Source organism: Oratosquilla oratoria, chromosome 5, assembly GCF_046742065.1.
Source record: "Oratosquilla oratoria isolate Oo_2021 chromosome 5, ASM4674206v1, whole genome shotgun sequence".
NCBI lineage: Eukaryota > Metazoa > Arthropoda > Malacostraca > Stomatopoda > Squillidae > Oratosquilla > Oratosquilla oratoria.
Window position 1 is genome coordinate 25,174,778 of NC_134781.1, and position 24,000 is coordinate 25,198,777.

The following is a 24,000-nucleotide window of genomic DNA, read 5'->3' on the forward strand; positions in this document are numbered from 1 at the left end:
CGTCCTTCCTCTCACCCACTTTTTCACTTTTCCTCCTCCTCTTCATCTTCCTCCTCTTGTTTCTTTGGTCCTATCTACACAAGTCTACACCTTCCTTCTTACCTCTCCTTTTCATCTCTTGTCGCTTTTTCTACACCTCCCCCACCCAGGACCTTAGGGTCCCTTTTCTCTCCCCCCCTCCCCCCCCCTCGCCCCCGCCCACCTCTCGCGTCCTAATCATTGGAGATTTCGCCCGAGATTGAGGAAGATCGCCCCAGGGTGGTTGTGAATAGACTTTTTTTTTTCCGATTTTCAACCTCGTCGGAGGCGTGACCCAGGGTGCGAAAGCCGTTGATAGATAAGATTCAAATCGGACGTGATGCCAGATGCGCGATGCGGTGCGTGCCAGTAATCGCCAGCCGTGCAGACGCCTCCGCCTCCGCCCCGACGAATGAAATCGTCTGGAGTCAACAAGAAGAGAACTCGTCAGGATGACCTCGGGTCTCCACCCACTTGACCCCACATGACCCAACACCCTTCCCTTCTTTCCTCCCTTTCTCTCCACACTTATCTCCACTACCCTCCCCCACTCCCCTTCCCTCCAACACTCCCCTCCCATTCCCTCCCCCACTCCCCTTCCCTCCCCCACTCCCCTTCCCTCCCCCACTCCCCTTCCTTCCCCCACTCCCCTTCCCTCCCCCACTCCCCTTCCCTCACTCCCCCCCCACTCCCCTTCCCTCCCCCACTCCCTTCCCTCCCCCACTCCCTTCCCTCCCCCACTCCCTTCCCTCCCCCACTCCCTTCCCTCCCCACTCCCATTCCCTCTTCACTCCACTTTCACTCTCTTCCATTTCCCCACTCATTCCCTCCTTTCTCCTCCCCTGCCCTGCCCTGCCCTGCTCTGCCCGCTTTCCTTCCCGTTTCTTGTTACCGTCTCTTTCCTAACTTCGCCTACAGCAGTCTCTCCTCTTTCAGTCTCTCACTTATCTCCCTTCTTTTCTCCCATACCCCTTCTCCCCTCCCACTTCCTTCTACCTTCTCTTCCTCTCCCTTGTCATCATTCCCTTTCGTACTCTTGCTTCCCCTCTCTTCCACTCTCCCTTCTATCCCGTATCCCACCCAATCTTGCCCTTTATCCCGCTATATGTCTCCCCTCCCCTTTCCTCTCCTCTCCTCTTCTCCCCTCTCCTCTCCCCCATCTTACCCATTTTCACCCTCTCCGGTTTCATCTCCTCCCTTCTTCTCTCCCACCCTTTCCCGTCCTCTCTTCTCACCTCCCCTCCTCTCCTATCACCTCCCCTTCCCTCTTTTCTTCTCTACTCTTCATTTATTTTATCCATTTTCACCCTCCTCGCTTTCATCGCCTCCCCTCTCCTCCTCTCCCATCCTTCCCATTCCTCTCCCCTCCCTGTCCCTTCCCCTCCCGTCTTCCCGCCCTCTCCCGCAGCCGCCTTTCAGTGTGCAGAGCGATTCCCGCCTTTCTTCACCGAGACCTGAGAGTAATTCTCATCACGCCAGGCGTCGCCACCTACTCCTCCTACTGCTGCTGCTGCTGCTCCCGTAATACACAACAGTGTCATTTCTTCACTTCTCCTACTCCTCCTCCTCCTCCTCTTCCTCCTCCTTTTTTCCTTCCTCCTCTTTTCCTTCCTCCTCTTCCTCTGCTTCCTCCTCTTCTCCTCTTCCACTTCCTCCTACTTCACTTCTTCCTTTTCCAATTTTTTTTATCCATTTCTTCTTCCTCCTTAACTCCTTCCTCTTCGTCCTCTTCAATTTTTCTTTACTTTCTCCTCCACTTCCTCCACTTCTTTCTCTAATTCCTCCTCCTCCCCCACTTTTACTTCACTTCCTTCTCTTCCTCCTCCTTTTCCATCCACCCCTCTTTCTTTTATACTTTCTCTTCCACATCTTTCACTTCATTCTCTATTTCATCCTCCATTTTTCTACTCCACTTACTCCTTATCCACATTTCTCTATTTCCTCTTTCACTTTTTCCTTCACCTCTTCATCCCATTCTTTCTCCTCTTTCCCATTCTCTTCCTCCTCTTCCTGTCCTCCATTTCCCCATATCTCTTGTTCCTCCTCATCATCATTTTTCTACTCTTCTACTCTTCCACTACTCTTCTACTACTTTCTACTCTTCTTCTTTCACCTTCTCACCTTTCTCCCTCTCCTCATCCTTCTTCCCTTCTTCCTCCTCCCTCCTCTTTTTCTTCCTACCTCCTTCTAATTTCTCCCTATCCTCCTTCTCATCCTTTTCCCTCTCCTTATCCTTCTCCCCTTCTTCCTCTTTCTTCTTCCTACCTCATCCACCTCTTCCTTATTCTTCCCCATCCTCCTCCTCCTCCTCCTCCTCTTCCTTGGTGTCGTAAAGGTTACAAAGATCAGGTCTTGAGCAACCCCTGACAGTATGAAAATGAATCCGAGTCCTTCGACAGCTCGTGAGGGGCGTTTGTGGTCAGAAGTCTCCGGGGGCTCCTCACTGCCGGGTAGGGTCTTGCGGTCTCCGAGGAAAGGCCACTTTGGTACAAAACGATGCAAAGCTGTCTGACCTGTCTCCCCTAAAATCTGATACACAATGGGTTCTATCCATAACGGATGAAAAATATTAAATATTAAATTGAAAATGTAATATAGATAAACATGAAATTAGTTCACTCTGGAAATAATAGAACGTAAAGATGAAGTAAATATTCTGAGGTTTTACATTGTGTGGCCCGGAATTGAGGTTTGCAGGGGTTGATAAGGTGTGTTAGACCAACAGAAGAAGAAATGGATACTGTATAGACCTAATAATTTATTACAAAAACATGAAGCCCTCCGACCACAAATAACTCCAAGACCAAAACCCACGGATTTACTAAAAATGATGATGATTATTATAATAATGATAATCTCGTGGACGAGAACCATTGCACCAAAGGAGACAAAAAGTGAAAGAGAAAGAAGAGAAATGTGGATAAGGAGTAAGTGGAGGAGGAAATGGAGGAGAAAAGTAGAAGACGAAGTGGAAGGGAAAGTATAGGAGAAAGAAGGGTGGATGGAAAAGGAGGAAGGAAGGAAGGAAGTGGAGTAAAAGTAGGAGAGGAGGAGATGGAACTGGAGAAAGAGGAGGAGGAGGAGGAGGAGGAAGTGGAGGAGCTCATGTGGGATGACCACCACCAAATTGACTAGAAGGTCTGCCGTCATGTTAAATAGACGAAAGGGTTGACGAAAGGGACAACGTCTCGCAACGATCAACCGCGAACGAGATTTGACGGACCGGAGAATACGAAGAGTCCGCGCTACCCTGAAGATTTCGAATGTAACTGAAACCCCATTTTATTTTATTTCAAGTTTTGATTGTACGGACTAGGGATAAAATCGTGAGAGGGACCACGTCACAGATGCATGACTTGGTCTGAGTCCTTGGTATGGGGTTCCATGTGTACATGCACGCACCCACACGCACATACATGCACGCACGCATGCACACACACCCACACGCACACGTACGCACACACGCATGCACGTACATATACGTACGCGCGCACACGTGCACACACACATGCATACGCACACACACTTGTACACGCACACACACATGTACACGCATACACACACACGCGCGTGCGCGCGTGTGTATTGAATTCCATGGGTATATGCTGCATGTACGCACCCACATGTACATGCACACACATACGCACACACACACACACACGCGCGCGCGCACACACACACACACACACACACACACACACACACAGCGTGTGCATGTATATATGTGCATATGTGTATATGCACATATATACAATATATTTACAGGTACCAATTGTGCGTGTGGGTGGGCGTGCATGTGTTTCGATTCATACACTCTCTCCCGCCTCGTTTTTCCCTTCTCGTCTATTGTTCTCTCCTGTCTTCCACTTTTTTTTTTCACCAGCCTATTGTTTTATTCGCTTCCCCCAGTCTTCACTCCCCCCCCCATACCTCGCCTCCCTTCCCCGCCCCTGCCCCTGTGCATTGGGGCGACAAGCAGTAATTATAGCTCACGCCCACACGCCCATTCTTTTTTTTCGTCTTGAATTGCGCCGACGCACGCAAGGGTTCCTCCTTCCTTCCTTCCTTCCTTCCTTCCTTACTTCCTTCCTTCCTTCCTTCCTTCCTTCCGACTGGCCGGCCCTTCGGCCGTAGACGCCGCGGCCGGAACGCCCTTCCGTCCTCCGTCCTTACCACGGCCACAGCAATTGCTGACGTAGTCATCGGGAGTCGGGAATCGTCGTCGATGAATTCCCAGCCGATGACTTGGAATCCAGTCATCGTCACCTCGACAATGACCGTCTCCTCCTTCATTATCCTGCACGTAATCAAGTCCACCATTTCCATTGTGTGTCTCCCTCTCGCAGGGAAGAAAGAGGCGAGATGTCTGCCCACACTTTAAACGGGCGACGTTTTGTCTCCTGGAAAGAGGAAAGGAAAAAGTTGACATTGTTTGTTAATAATGAAAATCATCGGTTCTACTCTCTAATGAGAACTGGATGTCGTACCTGCTTATAACTGAATCTACCTAAAGCAGTGTGTTTTTTATTCTGACAGATGCCGGGCGATTTTAATCGCTTGAGGAGGTACAGCCTAGATTTAAGTAGTTTGTCGTCAGACACTCTACGGTGTCTTGAATCGCTTCTGAATGGAATCTCGTGGCGGTAGCCTGATTAAATGTATAAATCGTGAATAACAGTGAAAACTTAAATCAAGACTTGGTTAACATTTTCATGTTCTAGTGAGAGAGAGAATTCTTTTAAATTTGCCCATAAACGTGTTGAATAGGAATTTAAGTTCTGACATGCTTTGGACCACATATGACTTTAATCAGCTGTACAGTAGGGTTACCAGCTGTTAGGTCACCAGATCTTAGGTCGCAAGCTGATAGGTCACCAGTTGTTAGGTCACCATCTGTTAGGTCACCATATGTTAGGTCACCGGCTGTTAGATCACCAGCCGTTAGACCATCATCTGGTAGGCCACCAGCTGTTAGGTCACCGGCTGTTAGATCACCAGCCGTTAGACCATCATCTGGTAGGCCACCAGCTGTTAGACCACCATCTGATAGGTCACCAGCTGTTAGGCCACCAGCTGTTAGACCACCATCTGATAGGTCACCAGCTGTTAGGCCACCAGCTAGTAGGCCATCAGCTGTTAGATCACCAGCTGTTAGACCAACAGCTTGTAGGCCACCAGCTGTTAGGTCATAAGCTGGTAGGTCACCAGCTGTTAGGTCACATGGCAACAAACAAGACATTATTGGCAGCAAGGACGAAGCAGCTGTCCTGGTTGTTGATGGATTTTAACCCATAGATTCCTTGGTTGTTGTGCTGTTTTGTTCGACTTGGAATACATTTTATTTGATCATGATATGCACGGGTTGGCTAATAGAGAATCTTTAAAGTTTTTTTTGGTGTTGCTCGCTGAGGGGCACCCAAAGCTGTCCTTTTTCGGAGTAGGTTTTGGTTAAAAGGTTTCTTAGTCATTTTACTCAGCTGTAGGATAGTCTTCTGCTCAGTGTGTCAAGAGCAGCTTAATTTGGGTTTTTATTTTGTTGATGTTTAGCAGTTACTAAAGCCATCAATGATGACAACAGGATTCTTGGTTCAGGAGTAGGGTGAGCTAATGCATAGGGTGAATGTACAGTCATGAACAAAAGTTTTGACCCGCCCAGGTTTTTGCATGATATAAAATTCAAAATTTTTGTCTAATATTTTTTCCCATTCACGAGAATTGACTAATTTTAAACTAGATACTATATAAGAATACATATCCCGTACTCGACAAAAAAAAAATCATGTGAGGACTGTCGCGTGGGTCAAAACTTTTGTTCATGACTGTACATGTACTCTTGTTTGGACTCGCGCCCTTGAAGCTGTTGATCTTCTTTCTTCAGTTTTGACTTTGTTCTTGGTCGGCAAACTCAGCTGTCCAGGAAGTCGCTAAGAGGGTTTGACTAAGAGCTGTTTTCCCGGTTCCAGGCCCTGGACGGCAGCTGCTGCCTTCAATTCGAGCTGTTGTGACGAGGCGGAGGAACCGCCTGGCTGCCACGTCTGCAAACAGCTGCAGCAGCAGCAGCAGCAGCAGCCTCCGAGACACAGCAGCAGCAGCAGCAGCCGCAACAGGAGCAGCTCGCTTGTTACTACTCTAGAGCAGCTCTTTTGGAGGTCCTGGGTGCCAGTTTGTCTTTTTTCGTTGAATCAACCTCCTGTTCCGTTCGGTGGCACCCGGGATAGGTTTCGTTGCGGTCGGAGACTCGAGATGGTTTCGCTGCACAGAACAGGCCCGGACCCTGGCCAGAACGAGGGTGTGATTGACCGAGACCCCTATTTCAAGACGGGGACAGACTCTCCAGTGAAATCATCTAACGTTGATGACCCTCAAAAATATACAGTGAACCATGGTAGTGCGAGTGTAGGAGCCGGTAGATCTGATAGCTTGGTGCTGTTGGGCAAGAAACCCAAGGAGGCGCTTGCCCTAGTGCCGGTGCCGAGGTTAGGTTAGGTCTTGTCTTCATCATAGTTGAGGGTCCTGTTGGCTCTCCTTTTGCTCCAATTGGTAGTTATCTCCCTTCCTTAACAAGCGCTACGTACCCCTTATGGCTGTTGCCGTTAGGCCATTTCATTCTTCTGGAAGGGAGAAGTTGATTCTGTCATGTCATTCTATAGTGAATCATGGAAATAACGTACGTGTGTGTGTGTGTGTGTGTGTGTGTGTGTGTGTGTGTGTGTGTGTGTGTGTGTGCGCGCTTCAGAATTATACTAAATGTTTAATAAAGCAACTTAGAGTCTATGACCGTTTTACAGAATATCGGAAGATATTCAGCATTTTATTCCTGTAACATGCATTGTACATTTTTACCACAGTTGTGATAAAATCTTGTTTTCATAATAAAAGATTCTACTTGTCAGATTTATTATTATCTTCACTGATTCCCCAACATTTTCCTCGAAACAATATTGACCAACTACTGCCGCTGCCACCGCTGCTGCTGCTGCTGCTGCTGGCCCTCCTCCTCCTCCTCCTCCTCCTACTCCTAATCCTCCTACTACTCTTCCTGATCCTAATCCTACTACTACTCCTATTCCTCTTCCTATTCCTCCCCCAATCCTACTACTCTTCCTCCTCCTCCTCCTCCTCCTTCTCCTATCAATCACCTTCAGATTCCTCCACTCAGCCTTTACCTCCTCCCCTCCTTTCCTCCTCCTCCTCCTCCTGCCTCTATCCTACCCTGTTCCCTGCCCCTCTCCTCCCCTCCCCTCTCCTCCCCTCCCCTCTCCTCCCCTCCCCTCCCCTCTCCTCCCCACTCCTCTCCTCCCCACTCCTCTCCTCCCCACTCCTCTCCTCCCTTCCCCCCTCCTCTCCTACCCTCCCCCCTCCTCACCTCTCCTCTCCTCCCGACTCCTCTCCCGTTTTCTCTCCCGCTGAGACCGCCGTCGCAGTTGCCACTGTGTTCTTCTTATCATCATCATCATCATATGTAAACTCGCGAATAAAGACTGAAGATTGAATCCGCTCTCATCCTCGGGTCCCTAATCCCGAAAATCTTCTTTTATGGAGGTGGTGGGGAGGATCCGAGCGTGATGGGGAAGATCAACGGCTAATTATCCCAACGGTTCCCTCTTGCCCGATATGAATTTTTGAATTTCAAATTAAGAGTAACGAATTTTAACGGATTTGGTTCTCTCGGAGATGGAAGATCCCCGACCTGATTTAGTCATTATCACATATTTTACTAATTTTTTTTATTGGTTGTGTAAGTTTTATAATGCTACAATCAAAGCTAAAAAATATTTATTTGTTGCCATCCATAAGTAAAACTGATACTTGATCAGCACAGTTGTGAACCAGAGGAGCTTTTCGATCGTCATCACAATGTTAAAAGTGTGTGACGGATTCGACCTTTATTAAAGAAGATTAAGAGCAAATCATCCGGTGTTTAATGGACGCGTGTGATTATCGCCGTTTCATTCACAGAGAGTACTCGTTTCATGAGGTTTTATAAGAGCTTATTGCCATTATGTAATGTAATATAAAAATAAATGTTTGTGTGTGTGTGTATGTGATATATATATATATATATATATATAATATATATATATATATATATATATGCGTGTGTATGTGTGGGTGTGTTGTAGGTGTAGATTTGTGTAGGTGGACGGGTGGGTGTAGACTGTGTGTCTGGTGTGGGTGTGTATGTACGTACATATGTGGGTGGATGGGTGGTAGTGGGTGTGGGTGTAGATTGTGTATTTGTGTATTGTTCGTGCGTGGGACTGGGGTGGGTGTTTTTTGTGTGGGTAGCAAGTGCTAATTGTTAACCCCGTTAGTTAGAGTGACATTCCTTAAACTAGTAACTAAACTATTACATGTAAAGTATATGACTGTAGCGAAACTGCTATTCAGGGCTGTCCAATTAGGCAGAGCGAAGGTTACAGGCAAGTTTGTTATGGGTGGGAAGAAACAGAGTTCGGTGCCCCGTCTACCGCAGAGGAACACCACTTACACCTGACTTCGAGAACACACAGGGCAAAGGTGAATGCTTTGGGCCGCAGCTAGGCGACTCCTGGCGTCAGCACCTCACTAGGAGCGAGAGGCGCATTTGTCCTATAATGAAAATGGCATTCGACGAGAGAAACCTGAGTGTGAAAATGGCGCCGAGCTCGTGGCACGCCCCGTTACCCCTCGGCCACCGAGGGGTGCCACGGAGATGAACGGGACCACCCGGCGACAGACATGCTCAAAGGAAATGTGTTAGTCGGTATGGAGGGATGTATTCTAGATAGGATATAGCTCCTTGGCGTCTGGGGTGGTGCACCTGCGTTGAACAGAATCGCCAGGCGCCAGCCAGGGTCGTGGCGAGTGGGGCTCCCGGAAGAGAGGGGGTTTCGCATTCCCCAGTGTCAAGTGGTGCCGCATGGAAATGTGTGCAATGCGCTGCTGCCGGCACGAAACTCGACCGCTCTTCGTCGAATCATATACAGCGAACGCGATCGAACACCTACCGGTAGACGCCAACATGAACCTTGTAGCGGCCCCAACACGTAGGGTAAAGGTTGCACCTAGGCGCCTCCTGATGTGAGTTTATGCTGAATCCTAGTTCGAGTTCGCTTGATCACAAATGTGATCAAGGTGACGGCTTCGGCCGCAGGTGGGCCGTTCTTCTTCTGTATTGGAGCCTTGGTGAAGAAGTATAAAGCATCTTTTGCATACCTGATGGTATAATCGGGGCAGTTCGAGCTCTAGTCCTGAGTATCTTATAGTTTTGGAAAAGAAATCAAGAGAAAAAAGATATTGGTCGTTGCATTATAACGCGATCCGAAATTCAGTTAAAAAAATCTTAAAGATCAAAACAAATAATACGGTAGTTTTGTAGGTTAAATAATATAACCAACAAAATCAATAACCATGTTATTTCCTTCAACATAAAAATCTGTACAATAATTTTCTTTAAATAATAAAAGAATGAATAAAATGGACATGTAAGTAATGATTCGTACAAGTTTTCACAATGGCCATTCCAACTTCGAAAGCGGAAGTCTCCCCGCGAACTCGGACCAAGGAAGAAGGACCACGAAGACCCTCGGTGACGTCACCGGTGGGCTTGGGAGTTCCTCATTAAAACTGCACAAATTCTCCAGAAGTTTGCTCCTGCAAGTCAGGAGCCACCAGCGTGGCCCTCGGTGGCCGCTGCTCAGTCAGGTCCCTCGTCGCCGTCTCCGGTTTTTCCCACCTCTTCCCGTCGTCGTCGCGTCGTTACGTCACAACTCCGGGAAAAAGGGAAGAGGTGGGAGGCTCTTCACGACAGGGAGAGGGACCACTTCCCAGAGAGAATTGGGGTTTCCGTATCGGGACCAACTGCAGGTTCCTTGTCCTTCGCTCCAGCTCCTCCCGATTGATCAGATCGAGTGCGGACATTCTTCCGAGGCACAGGCGTGTTTCATCTCTACAGTTTGCGAAGGTGGGGCGGGGACGAAACCACTCTAGCAAATGTAAACAAATGTGTCAAAGTATGGTAGGCTAACACCCATTTGAGAACTTATACGCACACGTGCGCACATGCATGCGTACACACACAAACTTTTCCAAACATAGATAAAAGAACGAGCAAAAACAAACCCTGCAGTACGTAATATCAAGGACACGTTCCACGAACCGTAACGATCTCGTCAGCTGAACAAGAACGCCGAGGTCCGACGGTGTCACAGCGTCTGGATGGGATCAGCTGTGTTGCAGGCTAATGCCATTGCCCGCCCGCCCGCCTGGTGGGCCTTCGTAAAGGGCGGGGAATAGGTCGCATCGTTTCAGCCCAGGTCAAGCCCACCGGTTTGACGTCATACGTTGGTGCGCCCGATCTTGTTCGATGTGTGTGTGTGTGTGTGTGTGTGTGTGTGTGTGTGTGTGTGTGTGTGTGTGTGTGTGTGTGTGTGTGAACGTGCGTGTGTGTGTGTGTGTGTACGTGCGTGTGTGTGTGTGTGTACGTGCGTGCGTGTGTGTGCGTACGTGCGTGCGTGTGTGTGCGTGCGTGTGTGTGCACGTGCGTGCGTGTGTACGTGTGTGTGTGTGTGTGTGTGTGTGTGTATACACACACACACACACACACACACACACACATAAATATATATATGTATATATATATATATATATATAAAAATATATATATATAATATATATATATATATATATATATATATATATAATACAAGATATTGATTATACTGTATGAATATTGTCTAGTCGATATTTTAAGTACCACAGTCACTCGTCATTCTTTGTTTGAGACTAATCTTCATTGAAAAGAGAATGTTGATCACTTTAAGCTTGTATAAATCCCCTTTTCTGCCAATTTCCTTCAAAGCAATCAACATCTTCTCGAGTGCAATGTCATCTCCAAGGGTAAAAGTGCTAATTAATTATCAGCCATGAAATACAAATATTTTCTGTAAGTTTGATTGTTTATGCAAGTACTCGTATGTAGTTATATATATATATATATATATATATATATATATATATATATATATACATACATATATATATATATACATATATGCAGAGTCCACTAGGAAAAGGAAAAACACACGGAGTCCGAGCGCTTTCGTGATATATTCACATTATCAAGGAGTACAGAAAGATGAGAACAAAAAATGGAGATACAGAGTATAAGTAGGACAAGAGAGACATTTACCCTCCTCTCCGAAGCCTGAAAGCTCAGGTTGGGTCACCGAGTGACCCAACCTGAGCTTTCAGGCTTCGGAGAGGAGGGTAAATGTCTCTCTTGTCCTACTTATACTCTGTATCTCCATTTTTTTCTCATCTTTCTGTACTCCTTGATAATGTGAATATATCACGAAAGCGCTCGGACTCCGTGTGTTTTTCCTTTTCCTAGTGGACTCTGCATATTTGTGATTCGCGTGTGACTTGTGAAATTTGTGCATATACATATCTATATATGTATCTATATAAATATATATATAGATAGATATAGATATATAATATATATACATATATATATATATATATATATTATATATATTATATATATATATATACACGCTTATTGTATGTAAATGAATGGTAATCTTCCCAATTGCAGAGGCCAGTACTCGTTAACTACCGATTATGGTCACGATCGATGTTATTGTCATTATTAGTACTATTACATACCGAAAAAAGGCTAAGTACTGGAAAGTGAGATAAAGCACAGGCCTGTGTATCACTGTTCCGTATGGGGCTTGTCAGGCGCGTATCCGACTCATCACGATAGCGTTTGCGTAAGGCTTGAAGGTACGTACCGTAACTCCTCTGCCTTTGCGCATCGCTTTCTTCACGTTACATATATCGGCACTTTCATGAGAATTTAGTGGAATGCACAACCGAAAGCATCCATTGGGAGACTCCAGTCGATCATTAGGCTGGCTTAAAAAGAAAAGAAAAAAAATCTTGGAGCGTGGCAAGGAGCATTTGATATATTCTTTTTTTCTTCCTTTTACATTTTCATTCTTAAGAACTCTGTACGGGCAAAACTACAGTAGATCTTAGCCAGAAAGAAACCTCCTAAGCTTGGTGGTTGAGGGAGTGAAGATAAGACTTTGATTACACATATCTATTGTTTAAGATGTATATACCCCGTGAGGGAGGAACTAGTCGAATGGTGGACGGATCACTTTTTGAGTCAAGTTCTCAAATCGATCTGCTCTGGCTCCTCGTCGTAGCCGTGAGTGTGGGCGTGGGTGTGGTTCTGGGTCTGGGTCTAGGTCTCGTATTGAATACTATCTGCTTCCTAGTGGGGTCCACCTGTTCGGATGAAGCGAAATAAATAATCTGGCGACGGCCAAGGGGCAAACGCCATTGTTGCCCTTGGCGATCGAGAAGGGCGGCGGCAGCAAGTTTTCTGAAGATCTGAAATCCTGAAGTCGCTGGAGGAGGAGGAGGAGGAAGAGGGTGAGGGTAAGTATAAAGATGAGGGAAGAGAAGAAAAAGAAGGAGGAGGAGGAGGAGGAAGAAGAAGAGGAGGGGGAAGTGGGTAAGGAAGAGGGTGAAGAAGAGGATGAGGATAAGGATGATGATGAAGGCGAGGATGAGGGTAAGGGTGAGGGTGAGGATGAGGATGAAGGTAAAGGGTGAGGGTGAGTATAGGCGTCTTTAACCCCCATCACTGCCCAAGGGGAACTCACGGGAATCAATAGAAGAGTGACGCCCCAAAATAGAAATTGTAAATGAATAAATGTAGATAATTAAAATGCCACACACTACAGTAGTGGTAAATCAAGACATTAACCCCCGGATTTATATTTATATTTATATATATATATATATATATATATATATATATATATATATATATATATATATATATATGTAAAACGAAAACCAGAATTAAATGGAAAATGGCGCCACGCAGTACGGAATGGATTGATATTATTCTACGCCAAAAATCGTTTTTGAATGCGGTTGTGATTTCGAAAATACAAGAAGAGAGAGCCAGGCAGGCAGTACTTGGGCTGAATATGTTCGCGTCGGTGTTTTGTATAAAGATAACTTTGCAAACATTTTTACATTTTTCGAATTTTATCATTGAAGGTCGGGAATACATCCCCGGAACATCGAGTTCGTTCTGCCGGAACCGGATTCTCCTCGTGTCCGGAGGCCCAAAGGTTACTCCGGGCTGAATGGAACTGTCTGGCGATCGCCAAAATAAAGTACTTTTAATGTCCGAAAATCTGTACACCGGGTTTCAGGGTTATGAGAACCTTTTTGATGTTATTATGTAACTCGGCGAGACCCGCTGGTTCATTAAGCGTTAGTAAGAACTAAATATTAAAGGTTAGGTATTTTATGGAATGATTTTTGAAGATGTACATCTGTTCTACATTTTTTTTTTCTTTTTTTTTTGTAAAAAAAAAAAATCCCTCGCAGTCGACATGACGTCACCATTTTCGGACCCAAAGAGCGATATGACGTCACTCTTAATTACGCTCCGACTCGACGTGGACAGACGTTGTGTGTTTAGGTTTTATGTAGATTTCTGCCTTCAAAAATCCGTTTTTCATTTTCGTCAGGGGTAATTACAGACTGTTGTTTATTTACTGTAGTAATTTGGGACCCGTCCATACGTTTTCCTTGATATAATTTTACGTTTTCTTTTATATGAACCCTATTTGTATGTTTAAAGTTGATGTAGGCGTAAAAATCGTTACGATATCAGATTTTACATTTCACTTTTGGCCTCTGCGGAATAAACACAAAATGTATTTCAAATGTTTTCGTACAACACCCCACATCTCTATCGACAGGAATGTTCCCTTTGTTTTGTTTTAATTCTTTCGAAATCACGGGGGTCGACCCTCGGCTGAATAAAATGGCTTGGCGTGCTACAGAATAAAGTCTTCCCCCAGGGGGCGTCATTGAACCGGAGGGTCTGGTCTGCCCATGGGAGATCAAGTATGTTCGTTCCCCTGGGGGTCTTCTGGCGGTTTTGTTCAGCGGAGAAACACCCCAGACTGGATAAGGATTTGTGCAAATGCTCCTTCTGTTCCTCGGAAGGCTGAAATCCCAAAGCGGCCGGTTGGACGGAATCTACGGCGTGTGGCGCGGACTCCAAGGGCTCATCTGAGGAGACGAGCCTGTTTGGTCGTATTTCTTTTAAGCTGAATTAAATCGCCTGCTGCTCTCCAAAATGTGGCAAAGAAGTCGACTCAAAAGGGTTGCCAGACACCACGGGGGTCATCAGTCTTGCTCTAGGCGTCATGGTCCTTCAGTGGACTGAAATCGTTAGGCGTTCGTCAGGCCACACCTTGTGGCGGCCGAAGGGTATGGCACCATCCAGCTGGCTTTGGCACCATCCAGCTGGCTTTGGCACTCGCGACCGGTGGTGGCCCTGCTCTCCCCTGAACCACCCCACCCCCCACTTCCGCCCCCCCCCACCCCCTTCCCCCCTAGAGCACATCACGTAATATGAAGTAGACTATCCGGCCGCATGAATGGCTCCAGTACATACATTAATGAAAGTAACGAACCCACTCCTGTACATTAATGAAAGTAACCAACCAGCCATTTCGTTCGTTCTACGTAATATTATCTCGTTTGCGTGTGTGTATGTGTGTGTATGTATGTGTATATATACATATATTCGGTGGTGAATTTGGAATGCAAGGTTACCGCGTGCTCTAGCCATCATCTTGTTTGCAAACACACAAACGTAAATATACTGAACTTAATACACCAACTTGAGTGTTGCTCAGTTACGATATAATAATTACATGAGATTTATAATATCATAAAAAATTCGTCTGTCCGTCAGTGTGTCACACTACCGGGGAATAAATTTCTGCCAAACCTGGTATGAGGTCATCTGAGGCTTTCGCGTATTTTATTCATTTATTTGTTTATTCGTTTATTTTCACTTACACGAACTTTTCACCCCGAAAGTATGAGTGTGTGTGTGTGTGTGTGCGTGTGTGTGTGTGTGTGTGTGTGTGTGTGTGTGTGTGTGTGTGTGTGTGTGTGTGTGTATGTATGTATGTATGTATGTATGTATGTATGTATGTATGTGGTGGTGGAGGACGACAACCTGAATCCAAGCGAAGACAGGCTCATTAGACTCTCCGGGATTAGGAAAAGGCTGATTACTGTGCTCTCCTCTCTCTCTCTCTCTCTCTCTCTCTCTCTCTCTCTCTCTCTCTCTCTCTCTCTCTCTCTCTCTCTCTCTCTCTCTCTCTATCTCTCTCTCTCTCTCTCTCTCTCTCTCTCTCTCTCTCTCTCTCTCTCTCTCTCTCTCTCTCTCTCTCTCTCTACTCTCTCTCTCTCTCTCTCTCTCTCTCTCTCTCTCTCTCTCTCTCTCTCTCTCTCTCTCTCTCTCTCTCTCTCTCTCTCTCTCTCTCTCTCTCTCTCTCTCTCTCTCTCTCTCTCTCTCTCTCTCTCTCTCTCTCTCTCTCTCTCTATGGCAGAGAATATGAAAACTAACCGCAATTGCTCTAACCCTGCTCATTTTAAAATCTGAAAAATACATACTAATGAAAAAGACTTGTTTAAATAGGTTAGACATACATGCATATACCATATATGTATGTATGTCTCTAACCTACTAAAACAATCCTTTTCCATGTCTACATTTACTCGCTGTGGTTAAGCTCCCCAAGTTGAACGAGATTTGGCATCAGCCAGGATAAAATAGTAAAGCCCGCCCTCATTGATGGGGAGGATCACACCACATCAACAATGACGACATTCCTCAACCTCGCGAGCAGGTGGTCGTGAGTTCGATTCCCGGAACCCGCTGCGTGATTCTTGCGTTGGTTCCCGATAGCCCTGGCCAGGCGGGGAGGCGACCCAAACATTGGCCTAAACAAAAAACCCAGCGGCTTGCCGTAACTGACTGATAGGGCTTGCCCTACCAGGGGATTCGCACGTCGTGGGAGTGGGATTTTTTTTTTTTTTTTTATAGCAAAAATTGATACTGTAACGTATCACTGCGACGTCGGAGAGTCTGGGTAACTGCTTTCTACCCCGGGGTACTCCAGCGAGCGACTAAACTCGTTTGTCTATGGACCCAAAGTCTCTGTTAGAAAAGGTAAAGGCTTGAGTTGACGACGGCGTGGCGCTTTTAAACCTCCTTTGGTCGCCGCCGCCGCCGCCGCTCTAAACTTCTCGGATTACAAAATAATCTGGAGGCGGTCAAGGCCGAAGTCGGAGCCAGACAAGAGCCGAAAGGAAGCAGCAGCAGCAGCAGCAGCAGCAGCAGACAACGTCCGAGTGTTTGCACGGCGGGGCGGGGCGGCCAAAAATCGCTCTCGGCTCTTTTTCTCTCTCACGAAAATATCCATTCTCTCTCTCCTACTCTCTTCTACTCTCTCCTACTCTCTCTCTCTTTCCTACTCTCCTACTCTTTCTCTTTCATTCTCTTTCATTCTCTCTCTCCCACTCCCATCCTCTCTCACCCACTCTCTCCCACTCTTCCTCCCCCCTCTCTTTCCTACTCTCTCTCCCTCCCCCTCTCTCTCTCCTACTCTCTCCCTCTCTCTCTCTCTCTCTCTCTCTCTCTCTCTCTCTCTCTCTCTCTCTCTCTCTCTCTCTCTCTCTCTCTCTCTCTCTCTCTCACCCTCTCTCCCACTCTCACCCACTCTTCCACTCTCCCTCCCCCTCTCTCTCTATCTCTCTCTCTCTCTCTCTCACCCTCTCTCTCACCCTCTCTCTCTCACCCTCTATCTCCCCACCTCTGTCACCCTCTATCTCCCCTCTCTTCCCTCTCTCTCCCTCTCCCCCTCTCCCCCTCTCCCTCTCCCTCTCCTCCTCTCTTTTCCCCATCTCCCCCACTTTTCCCCATCTCTCCCCATCTCTCTCCATCTCTCTCCCCCTCTCTCTCTCCCCTTCTCACTCTACCCCTCTCCCTCCCTCTACCCCCTGTCCCCTTCCCCTTCTCTTCCTCTCCCTCTTTCCCCATACTCCTTCTCTTTCTCCTCCCTTTTCCCACTATTCCTGCCCCCCCCTCTCCTGCCTCTCCCTCTCCTCCTCCTCCCTGTCCACCCGCATATACCTACGCACGCATGTACACATACGCATACACATACACAAGCGTACGTACACACGCACACACACACGGAGATGCACTTCGGGTTGTTCTTATCGTGCGAAGGATGCCAGCACACAGCGACACATACCAACACGTTTACATATGTAGCATCGTCTGTTCGGTGGCCACAACCACACTTCCCAGTTGTATACTATTCCCCGGTGCCTCGTACCAGTTCGCCAGGAACCCGACCCTTTATCTCGCAGCACACGTACCAGACTGGGGAATTGCTCCTTAGCTCTCCGAGTGTAAATACATGCGTGTATAGTCATGCGAATGCATACGTTTACTTAAATATATGCATAGGAATATATATGTCTACATACATACACACATACATACATGTGGGTTTACGTGTCTTCATATACATGAGTAGTATATATGTTTATAAATGTAATATATATATATATATATATATATATATATATATATATATATAATGTACATATGTATGGGTACATCCCTTATCTTGTATTATATGAGAACGCGACATTTGGGAGGCAAAGAAAAGACCAGATATAGACAAGGATGACGATGAGAGCCAAATGGGCATCACGCAGGAAGTCAATTGCATCGAATCCTGACTGCTTGGACCTGAGTGTGATCAACGGCAGGCGCGCGAACACACACACATACACTGCTGAAATAATTTCAGTATCGCTGCTATGCGAGTCGTTACTCCAACTCTCGTGGGTGGAGAGTTGGGTGTGTGTGCGTGTGCGTGCAAGGTCACAACATTACCCATAGGTCGCTCAATATATATGAGCTCTGAGCTCTCTTCCGGAGGGGTAATAGCTGTCGATCACGAGCCCAACACGTGATCCAAGACCATGGTGAATCACACACACACACAAACACACACACATTCATACTAGCACACCTGGGTGCATTGGGAGTCTGGCTGAAGCCGCCCCCCCCCCCACTTTTTTTTTTTTTTTTTTTTTTCAAAAGTCGAAGGGCGAAATCCATCGCGCGAAGAGGAGAGCCGTCACTCTCAGTTGAGAGCGGAAGATAGTCGGTGAATCCTGAGGCCGATCACAATTCGCTCCTCGTCGCCCAGAGAGAGAGAGAGAGAGAGGGAGAGGGGGGAGGGGGGGCAGGCAGGCAGGCAGTTCTCCTCATCTGCAGACCTTCCCGTGTAAGACGGCTTCTTTCAACCACCTCCAGAACCAATACCACAACTACCGCCACCACCACAACCACCACCACCACAACCACCACCACTACCACCACCACCACTACCACCACCACCACTACAACCACCACCACTACCACAACCACCACCACTACCACAACCACCACCACAACCAAACCACCACCACAACCACCACCACACCACCACCACCACCACAACCACCACTACTACCACAACCACCACCACCACCACAACCACCACTACCAATACTCCTACAACCACAACCACCACCACCACTTTCGTTCCGTAAGGAGGTGATGGTGGTGTCCAGAGTGAAAAGTTTATGGAAACTCGTGTTTCACGACGTCTTTTAAGAAAAAAATTCTGATGTGTCGTGTTGGGAATCGACCCCGATTCACGAGTCTGGGGCGCCCGTAGGTTTCCAGCCAAGCCCTGGCTGTCCACGTAGCACATGGGGCAAAGGTGGGGCTGTAAGAAGCTGCTTTGGAATCTGTTCGCCACAGACTCTCTCTCACTGTCTCACTTTCCCTCTCACTTTGCTGTCAGGAGTCTGGGATGGTCTGCTGGCTGGCATCTCTCTCTATCTCTCTCTCTCTCTCTCTCTCTCTCTCTCTCTCTCTCTATGTCTTCTCCGATTTCCACTTTCTCTCTTTCGCCTCAAATATTTCACTCAATTTTCTCTCTCCCCCTCTCTCACTTTTCTACCTCCCTCTCTCTCACTTTTCTCTCTCCCCCCTCTCTCACTTTTCTCTCTACCCCCTCTCACTTTTCTTTCTCCCGTCTCACTTTTCTCTCCCCGTCTCACTTTTCTCTCTAACCCTCTCCCTCCCTCTGCCCCCTCTCACTTTTCTCTCTTCCCTCTCACTCTTCTCTAACCTCCCCTTTTTCTCTCTTCGCCCCTCCCCTCGTTTCTCTCCCGTCCCCGTTTTCCCTTTCCGCCATTTGCTCGCTCTCCCCTTTCCTTCCTTCCCCCATTTTTCCTCCCTCTCCCCATTTTTCTTCCTTTCCCCCTTTTTTCTCTTTCCCCCATTTTCTCCTTTTTTTCTCTTTCCCCTCATTTTCTCCCTCTCCCTCAATTTTTCTCCCACTCTCCATTTTCCTCCCATTTCCCCTTTTTTCCCCTCACCATTTTCACTCTCCCCCATTTTTCCCCTCTACCTCTTTTTCTCCTTCTCCCCCTTTTCTCCCTTTCCCCCTCTTTCTTTCTTCCCCCTCTTTCTTCCGCTCCCCCTCTTTCTCCCTCTCCCCTTTGTTCTCCCTCCCACTCTTTCTCCCTCTCCCCCCAACACACCATTGCCCCTCCTCCCCAGCGTCGTCCATCAACCACTACGCCTCTCTCCTCTTTCATCCCCACCTCCTCTTGTGCCTCACTCCCTCCCTCCCTCCCACCTCCACACCCTTAGTCATATTCCTCCTCTATCATTTCTCCTCCTTCACACCCCTCCTCCTTCCCTCCCTCCTCCTTCACCCCCTCCTCCTTCACCCCCTCCTCCTTCACCTCCCTCCTCCTTCACTTCCCTCCTCCTTCATGCCCTCCTCCTTCGCCTCCCTCCTCCTTCACCTCCCTCCTCCTTCACTTCCCTCCTCCTTCATGCCCTCCTCCTTCGCCTCCCTCCTCCTTCACCTCCCTCCTCCTTCACTTCCCTCCTTCTTCATGCCCTCCTCCTTCGCCTCCCTCCTCCTTCACCTCCCTCCTCCTTTACTTCCCCTCCTCCTTCACCTCCCTCTTCCTCCTCCTCCTCCTCCTCCTCCTCTTCCACCCTTCCTTCCTTCCTTCGAGTCGCACCCTCAGAGCCCTCGAGAAGAAAAGTAGTCGCTATAGATTTGCCCTCGGGAGTGTCGGTCGCTTCTCGTCGCGGCGGCGGCGGCGGCGGCAGCAGCAGCGGCGCCCTTCCTCGCCACCCGCCCGGGAGTGGCTTTGTCGACGACCCGGGAGTGGGAGGGGGAGTGCCAGGAGTGTCAAGTAAGAACCTGAAGGCCCTCGAGTGGCGCCTCGAGTGAGGCACTGGCACCCGACGTCGAGTGCCAACAGACCGAGATTAACTCCCCTCGTTAACTGGAGAGGTGTGGGGGTGGGGGGGGGAGGCACGCCATCTGAATGAAATCGCCTTGCAGGAAGGAATTATCACACTGGAGGTAGAGGGCACAGCCCACCTCCAGAACTTTCTCCCCCGTCAATTCACCATGGCAACAAAAATACACAGTCATTTGATATGATGGAGGTAAATGATTTTCCTCCAGTATATCAGATGTCATCCCTGAAGCTGCGGGCGGCTGCCAATCTGCTCCATCAGTCAGAGGAGAAGTAGCCCAGTGTGATGACGCCTTTAGCTAGAACAAGACAAGCAATCGCCAGTCCAGCGAGGGTTGGTTGTGTGTGTCGGGCAGACCTTTGTGGCTCAACCAGATCGACGCAAAGAAAAAAAATCAAAGAAACCCTAAGGACAGAGTCCAAGAGTTTAGCCCCTTTCGCTTCCCTGATACACCTCCACGCTCAAAATAAATAGATAAATAAATAAATAAATAAATAAATGAATAAATGAAATAAAAAAGTAGATTCGTATAGGGCGACACTTTATCAAAACGCGGCTCCCTTTAGTCTGTGGCCGCCACAATCTTTCAAATAGAATTGTTTACCATGAGCTGAAAAAGTGTCTACATGCATACATAACTTCATTTATTACATTTATATGTTTATTCGTGTATCTAAATATTCATGTATTCATTTTTTTTTTTTTTTTTTGTGGTGGTGGTAATCGATTGTAGTCTTGGTGATGCTGCCTCTGACCTTTGACACTCGCTGACCCAAGATTCTGAAGCCGTTGACATCAGAGGAAGGTGCTGCTGAAGTGAAACGAAAGGTTCTTATTGCAACTCATTTTCTGCTCATTCATTCGTGATAGCCGGCACCGGCGTTCGGCGTTTGAGCAGCTGTTCGGGAAGAGCCCCAAGTGGTAACCACCATATTTATTAATAAAAAAAAAGGGGGGGGGGAGGGGAGCAAAAATGCGACCTTCAAATAGGCTTTGTGTAGCCATCAGGTCAGGGCGGAAGGGCTTTTCTCAAGAATCAGGAAACTTAGAATCCCTATTAGGGTCATATTACCGATAGAAAAGTGTGTGTGTGTGTGTGTGTGTGTTTGTGTGTGTGTGTGTTTGTGTGTGTGTTTGTGTGTGTGTGTGTGTGTTTGTGTGTATCGCGTGTGTATGTGTTTGAGTGTATCGCGTGTGTATGTGTTTGTGTGTATCGCGTGTGTGTGTGTTTGTGTGTATCGCGTGTGTGTGTGTTTGTGTGTATCGCGTGTGTGTTTGTGTGTGTGTGTGTGTGTGTGTTTGTGTGTATCGCGTGTGTGTTTGTGTGTGTGTGTGTGTGTGTGTTTGTGTGTATCGCGTGTGTGTGTGTTTGTGTGTATCGCGTGTGTGTGTGTTTGTGTGTATCGCGTGTGTGTGTGTGTGTGTTTGTGTGTATCGCGTGTGTGTGTGTGTGTGTTTGTGTGTATCGCGTGTGTGTGTGTGTGTGTTTGTGTGTATCGCGTGTGTGTGTGTTTGTGTGTATCGCGTGTGTGTGTGTGTGTGTGTGTTTGTGTGTATCGCCCGTGTGTGTGTGTTTGTATCTATACATGATTTTGTATATAAAAGAGGTCGAGTACAGTGGAATCAATGGTTTTGTATATGAACAAGTTACGAACGCTGGAAATAGCGCCGAGAGCAAAGACGTAAATGATGAAAATAGATTAAAAAAAAAAAAAAAAAAAAAAAAGCGCTGACATACTAGTAAAGTGTAAGATGACAAGACCGGGGTAAATGGTGGTTAGAAGGGACATTTTAAGGAAATCTAGTAATGCAGAGAAGGTACACAGAGACTCGGGGGGGGGGGGGGCAGAACCGTAAAAGCTAAATGAGAAAGAAGAGGGAGGCAGCGTAAATGAAATATGTGTATAAATTATATATATATATATATGTGTGTGTGTGTGTATATATATATATATGTATATATATATATATATATATATATATATATATATATGTAAAGACAGACAAATATGGAGGTGAGGTGGCAAAATGAAACGTTAAGGCTAGAGTATGGAGCTTTATTCAGAACCAGACGTTTCGACCTCTTGGGCCTTCCTCAGTGGACTGAATACAGAATAAAAATCAAAGTCCGTCAACAGCTTACATGGTGATCTGACGACCCTGCGTGACCTCACCCCGGTCACGTTGTCCCCCAACACTCGCCGACCGCCAGTTGTGCGGACGTTTGAGCCCAGGACATAAACCCCTTACGAGAATTTGTGGTTTTCTCGGTAGCAATGTGTGCCGCCTCCAAAGCTTTCCTTTTCTTTTTTTCCCATTTCCTATGTAGAATGTGGGCTTCCTTCCAGTTTGGCAAATGATTTTCTTCATCAATATGAACTACTAGGGCATTTGATGTTCTGTGATGTTTCACATCCCTCTTGTGTTCTTCTAATCTTTTGTCCATGCCGCGTCCTGTCTCACCGATATAAACTTTCTCACAACCTGTACAAGGAATTCTGTAAACAACACTTTTATTTTCTTGCAAAATTTCCGTATTTCTGGTAAACTCACCAATTCTCTTCCCCGCTGATGTTACTAAATTTATTCTGGTGTTCTTTAAAAAAATTACTAATTAATGGTGCGTATCTAGAGTTAGGAACTGAAATAAATATTTTGTCCTTGCTGGTGCTGTTATCTGTAGCTGTTGTGCTCCTTTTCATAATTTTGATGGCTTTGTGTTTTAATTTTATAAGAAAGCCCAAAGGATATGCTAATTCTTGGAAGGTTTTAAAGATATGGTTAAGCTCATCCTGTAAAAAATCCCTTGCTGCATATCCTTAGGGCTCTTAACATGAATCCGATTATTATCCCTGATTTGACTCTAGTACTGTGAGCTGAATAAAAATGAATGTAATCTTCTCGGTTTGTTGGCTTTCTGTATACTTTGAATTTTATTCCGTTTTCTGTTTTCTTTATTATAGTATCCAAAAAAGGAATTTCGTCAATCTAAGACAGAAATTAACCCAATTAAATAACATAGAACAGAAAATACAATTTACATTAGAAGAAGAAATAAACGACGAAATTCCTTTTTTGGATACTATAATAAAGAAAACAGAAAACGGAATAAGGGATGATAATCGGATTCATGTTAAGAGCCCTAAGGATATGCAGCAAAGAATTTTTACAGGATGAGCTTAACCATATCTTTAAAACCTTCCAAGAATTAGCATATCCTTTGGGCTTTCTTATAAAATTAAAACACAAAGCCATCAAAATTATCCTAATTCTTGGAAGGTTTTAAAGATATGGTTAAGCTCATCCTGTAAAAATTCTTTGCTGCATATCCTTAGGGCTCTTAACATGAATCCGATTATCATCCCTTATTCCGTTTTCTGTTTTCTTTATTATAGTATCCAAAAAAGGAATTTCGTCGTTTATTTCTTCTTCTAATGTAAATTGTATTTTCTGTTCTATGTTATTTAATTGGGTTAATTTCTGTCTTAGATTGACGAAATTCCTTTTTTGGATACTATAATAAAGAAAACAGAAAACGGAATAAAATTCAAAGTATACAGAAAGCCAACAAACCGAGAAGATTACATTCATTTTTATTCAGCTCACAGTACTAGAGTCAAATCAGGGATGATAATCGGATTCATGTTAAGAGCCCTAAGGATATGCAGCAAAGAATTTTTACAGGATGAGCTTAACCATATCTTTAAAACCTTCCAAGAATTAGCATATCCTTTGGG

General features: G+C 46.3%; 1 protein-coding gene across 7 annotated transcripts in view; it reads left to right on the top strand.

Annotated features, from left to right (window-relative positions):
- Nucleotides 1–24,000, top strand: part of LOC143025415 (insulin gene enhancer protein ISL-1-like) — a 725,621-nt gene that overhangs the window by 596,648 nt on the left and 104,973 nt on the right. The window contains exon 10 of one of the 7 annotated variants that reach the window (XM_076185069.1): nt 5,982–6,910. The exons of the other annotated variants lie outside the window; for them this stretch is intronic. Coding sequence (XP_076041184.1) covers nt 5,982–6,023 — 42 coding nt within the window. The 3' untranslated portion in view covers nt 6,024–6,910. Of the gene's footprint in view, nt 1–5,981; nt 6,911–24,000 lie in introns of those variants that run through there. 7 annotated transcript variants of the gene reach the window in all.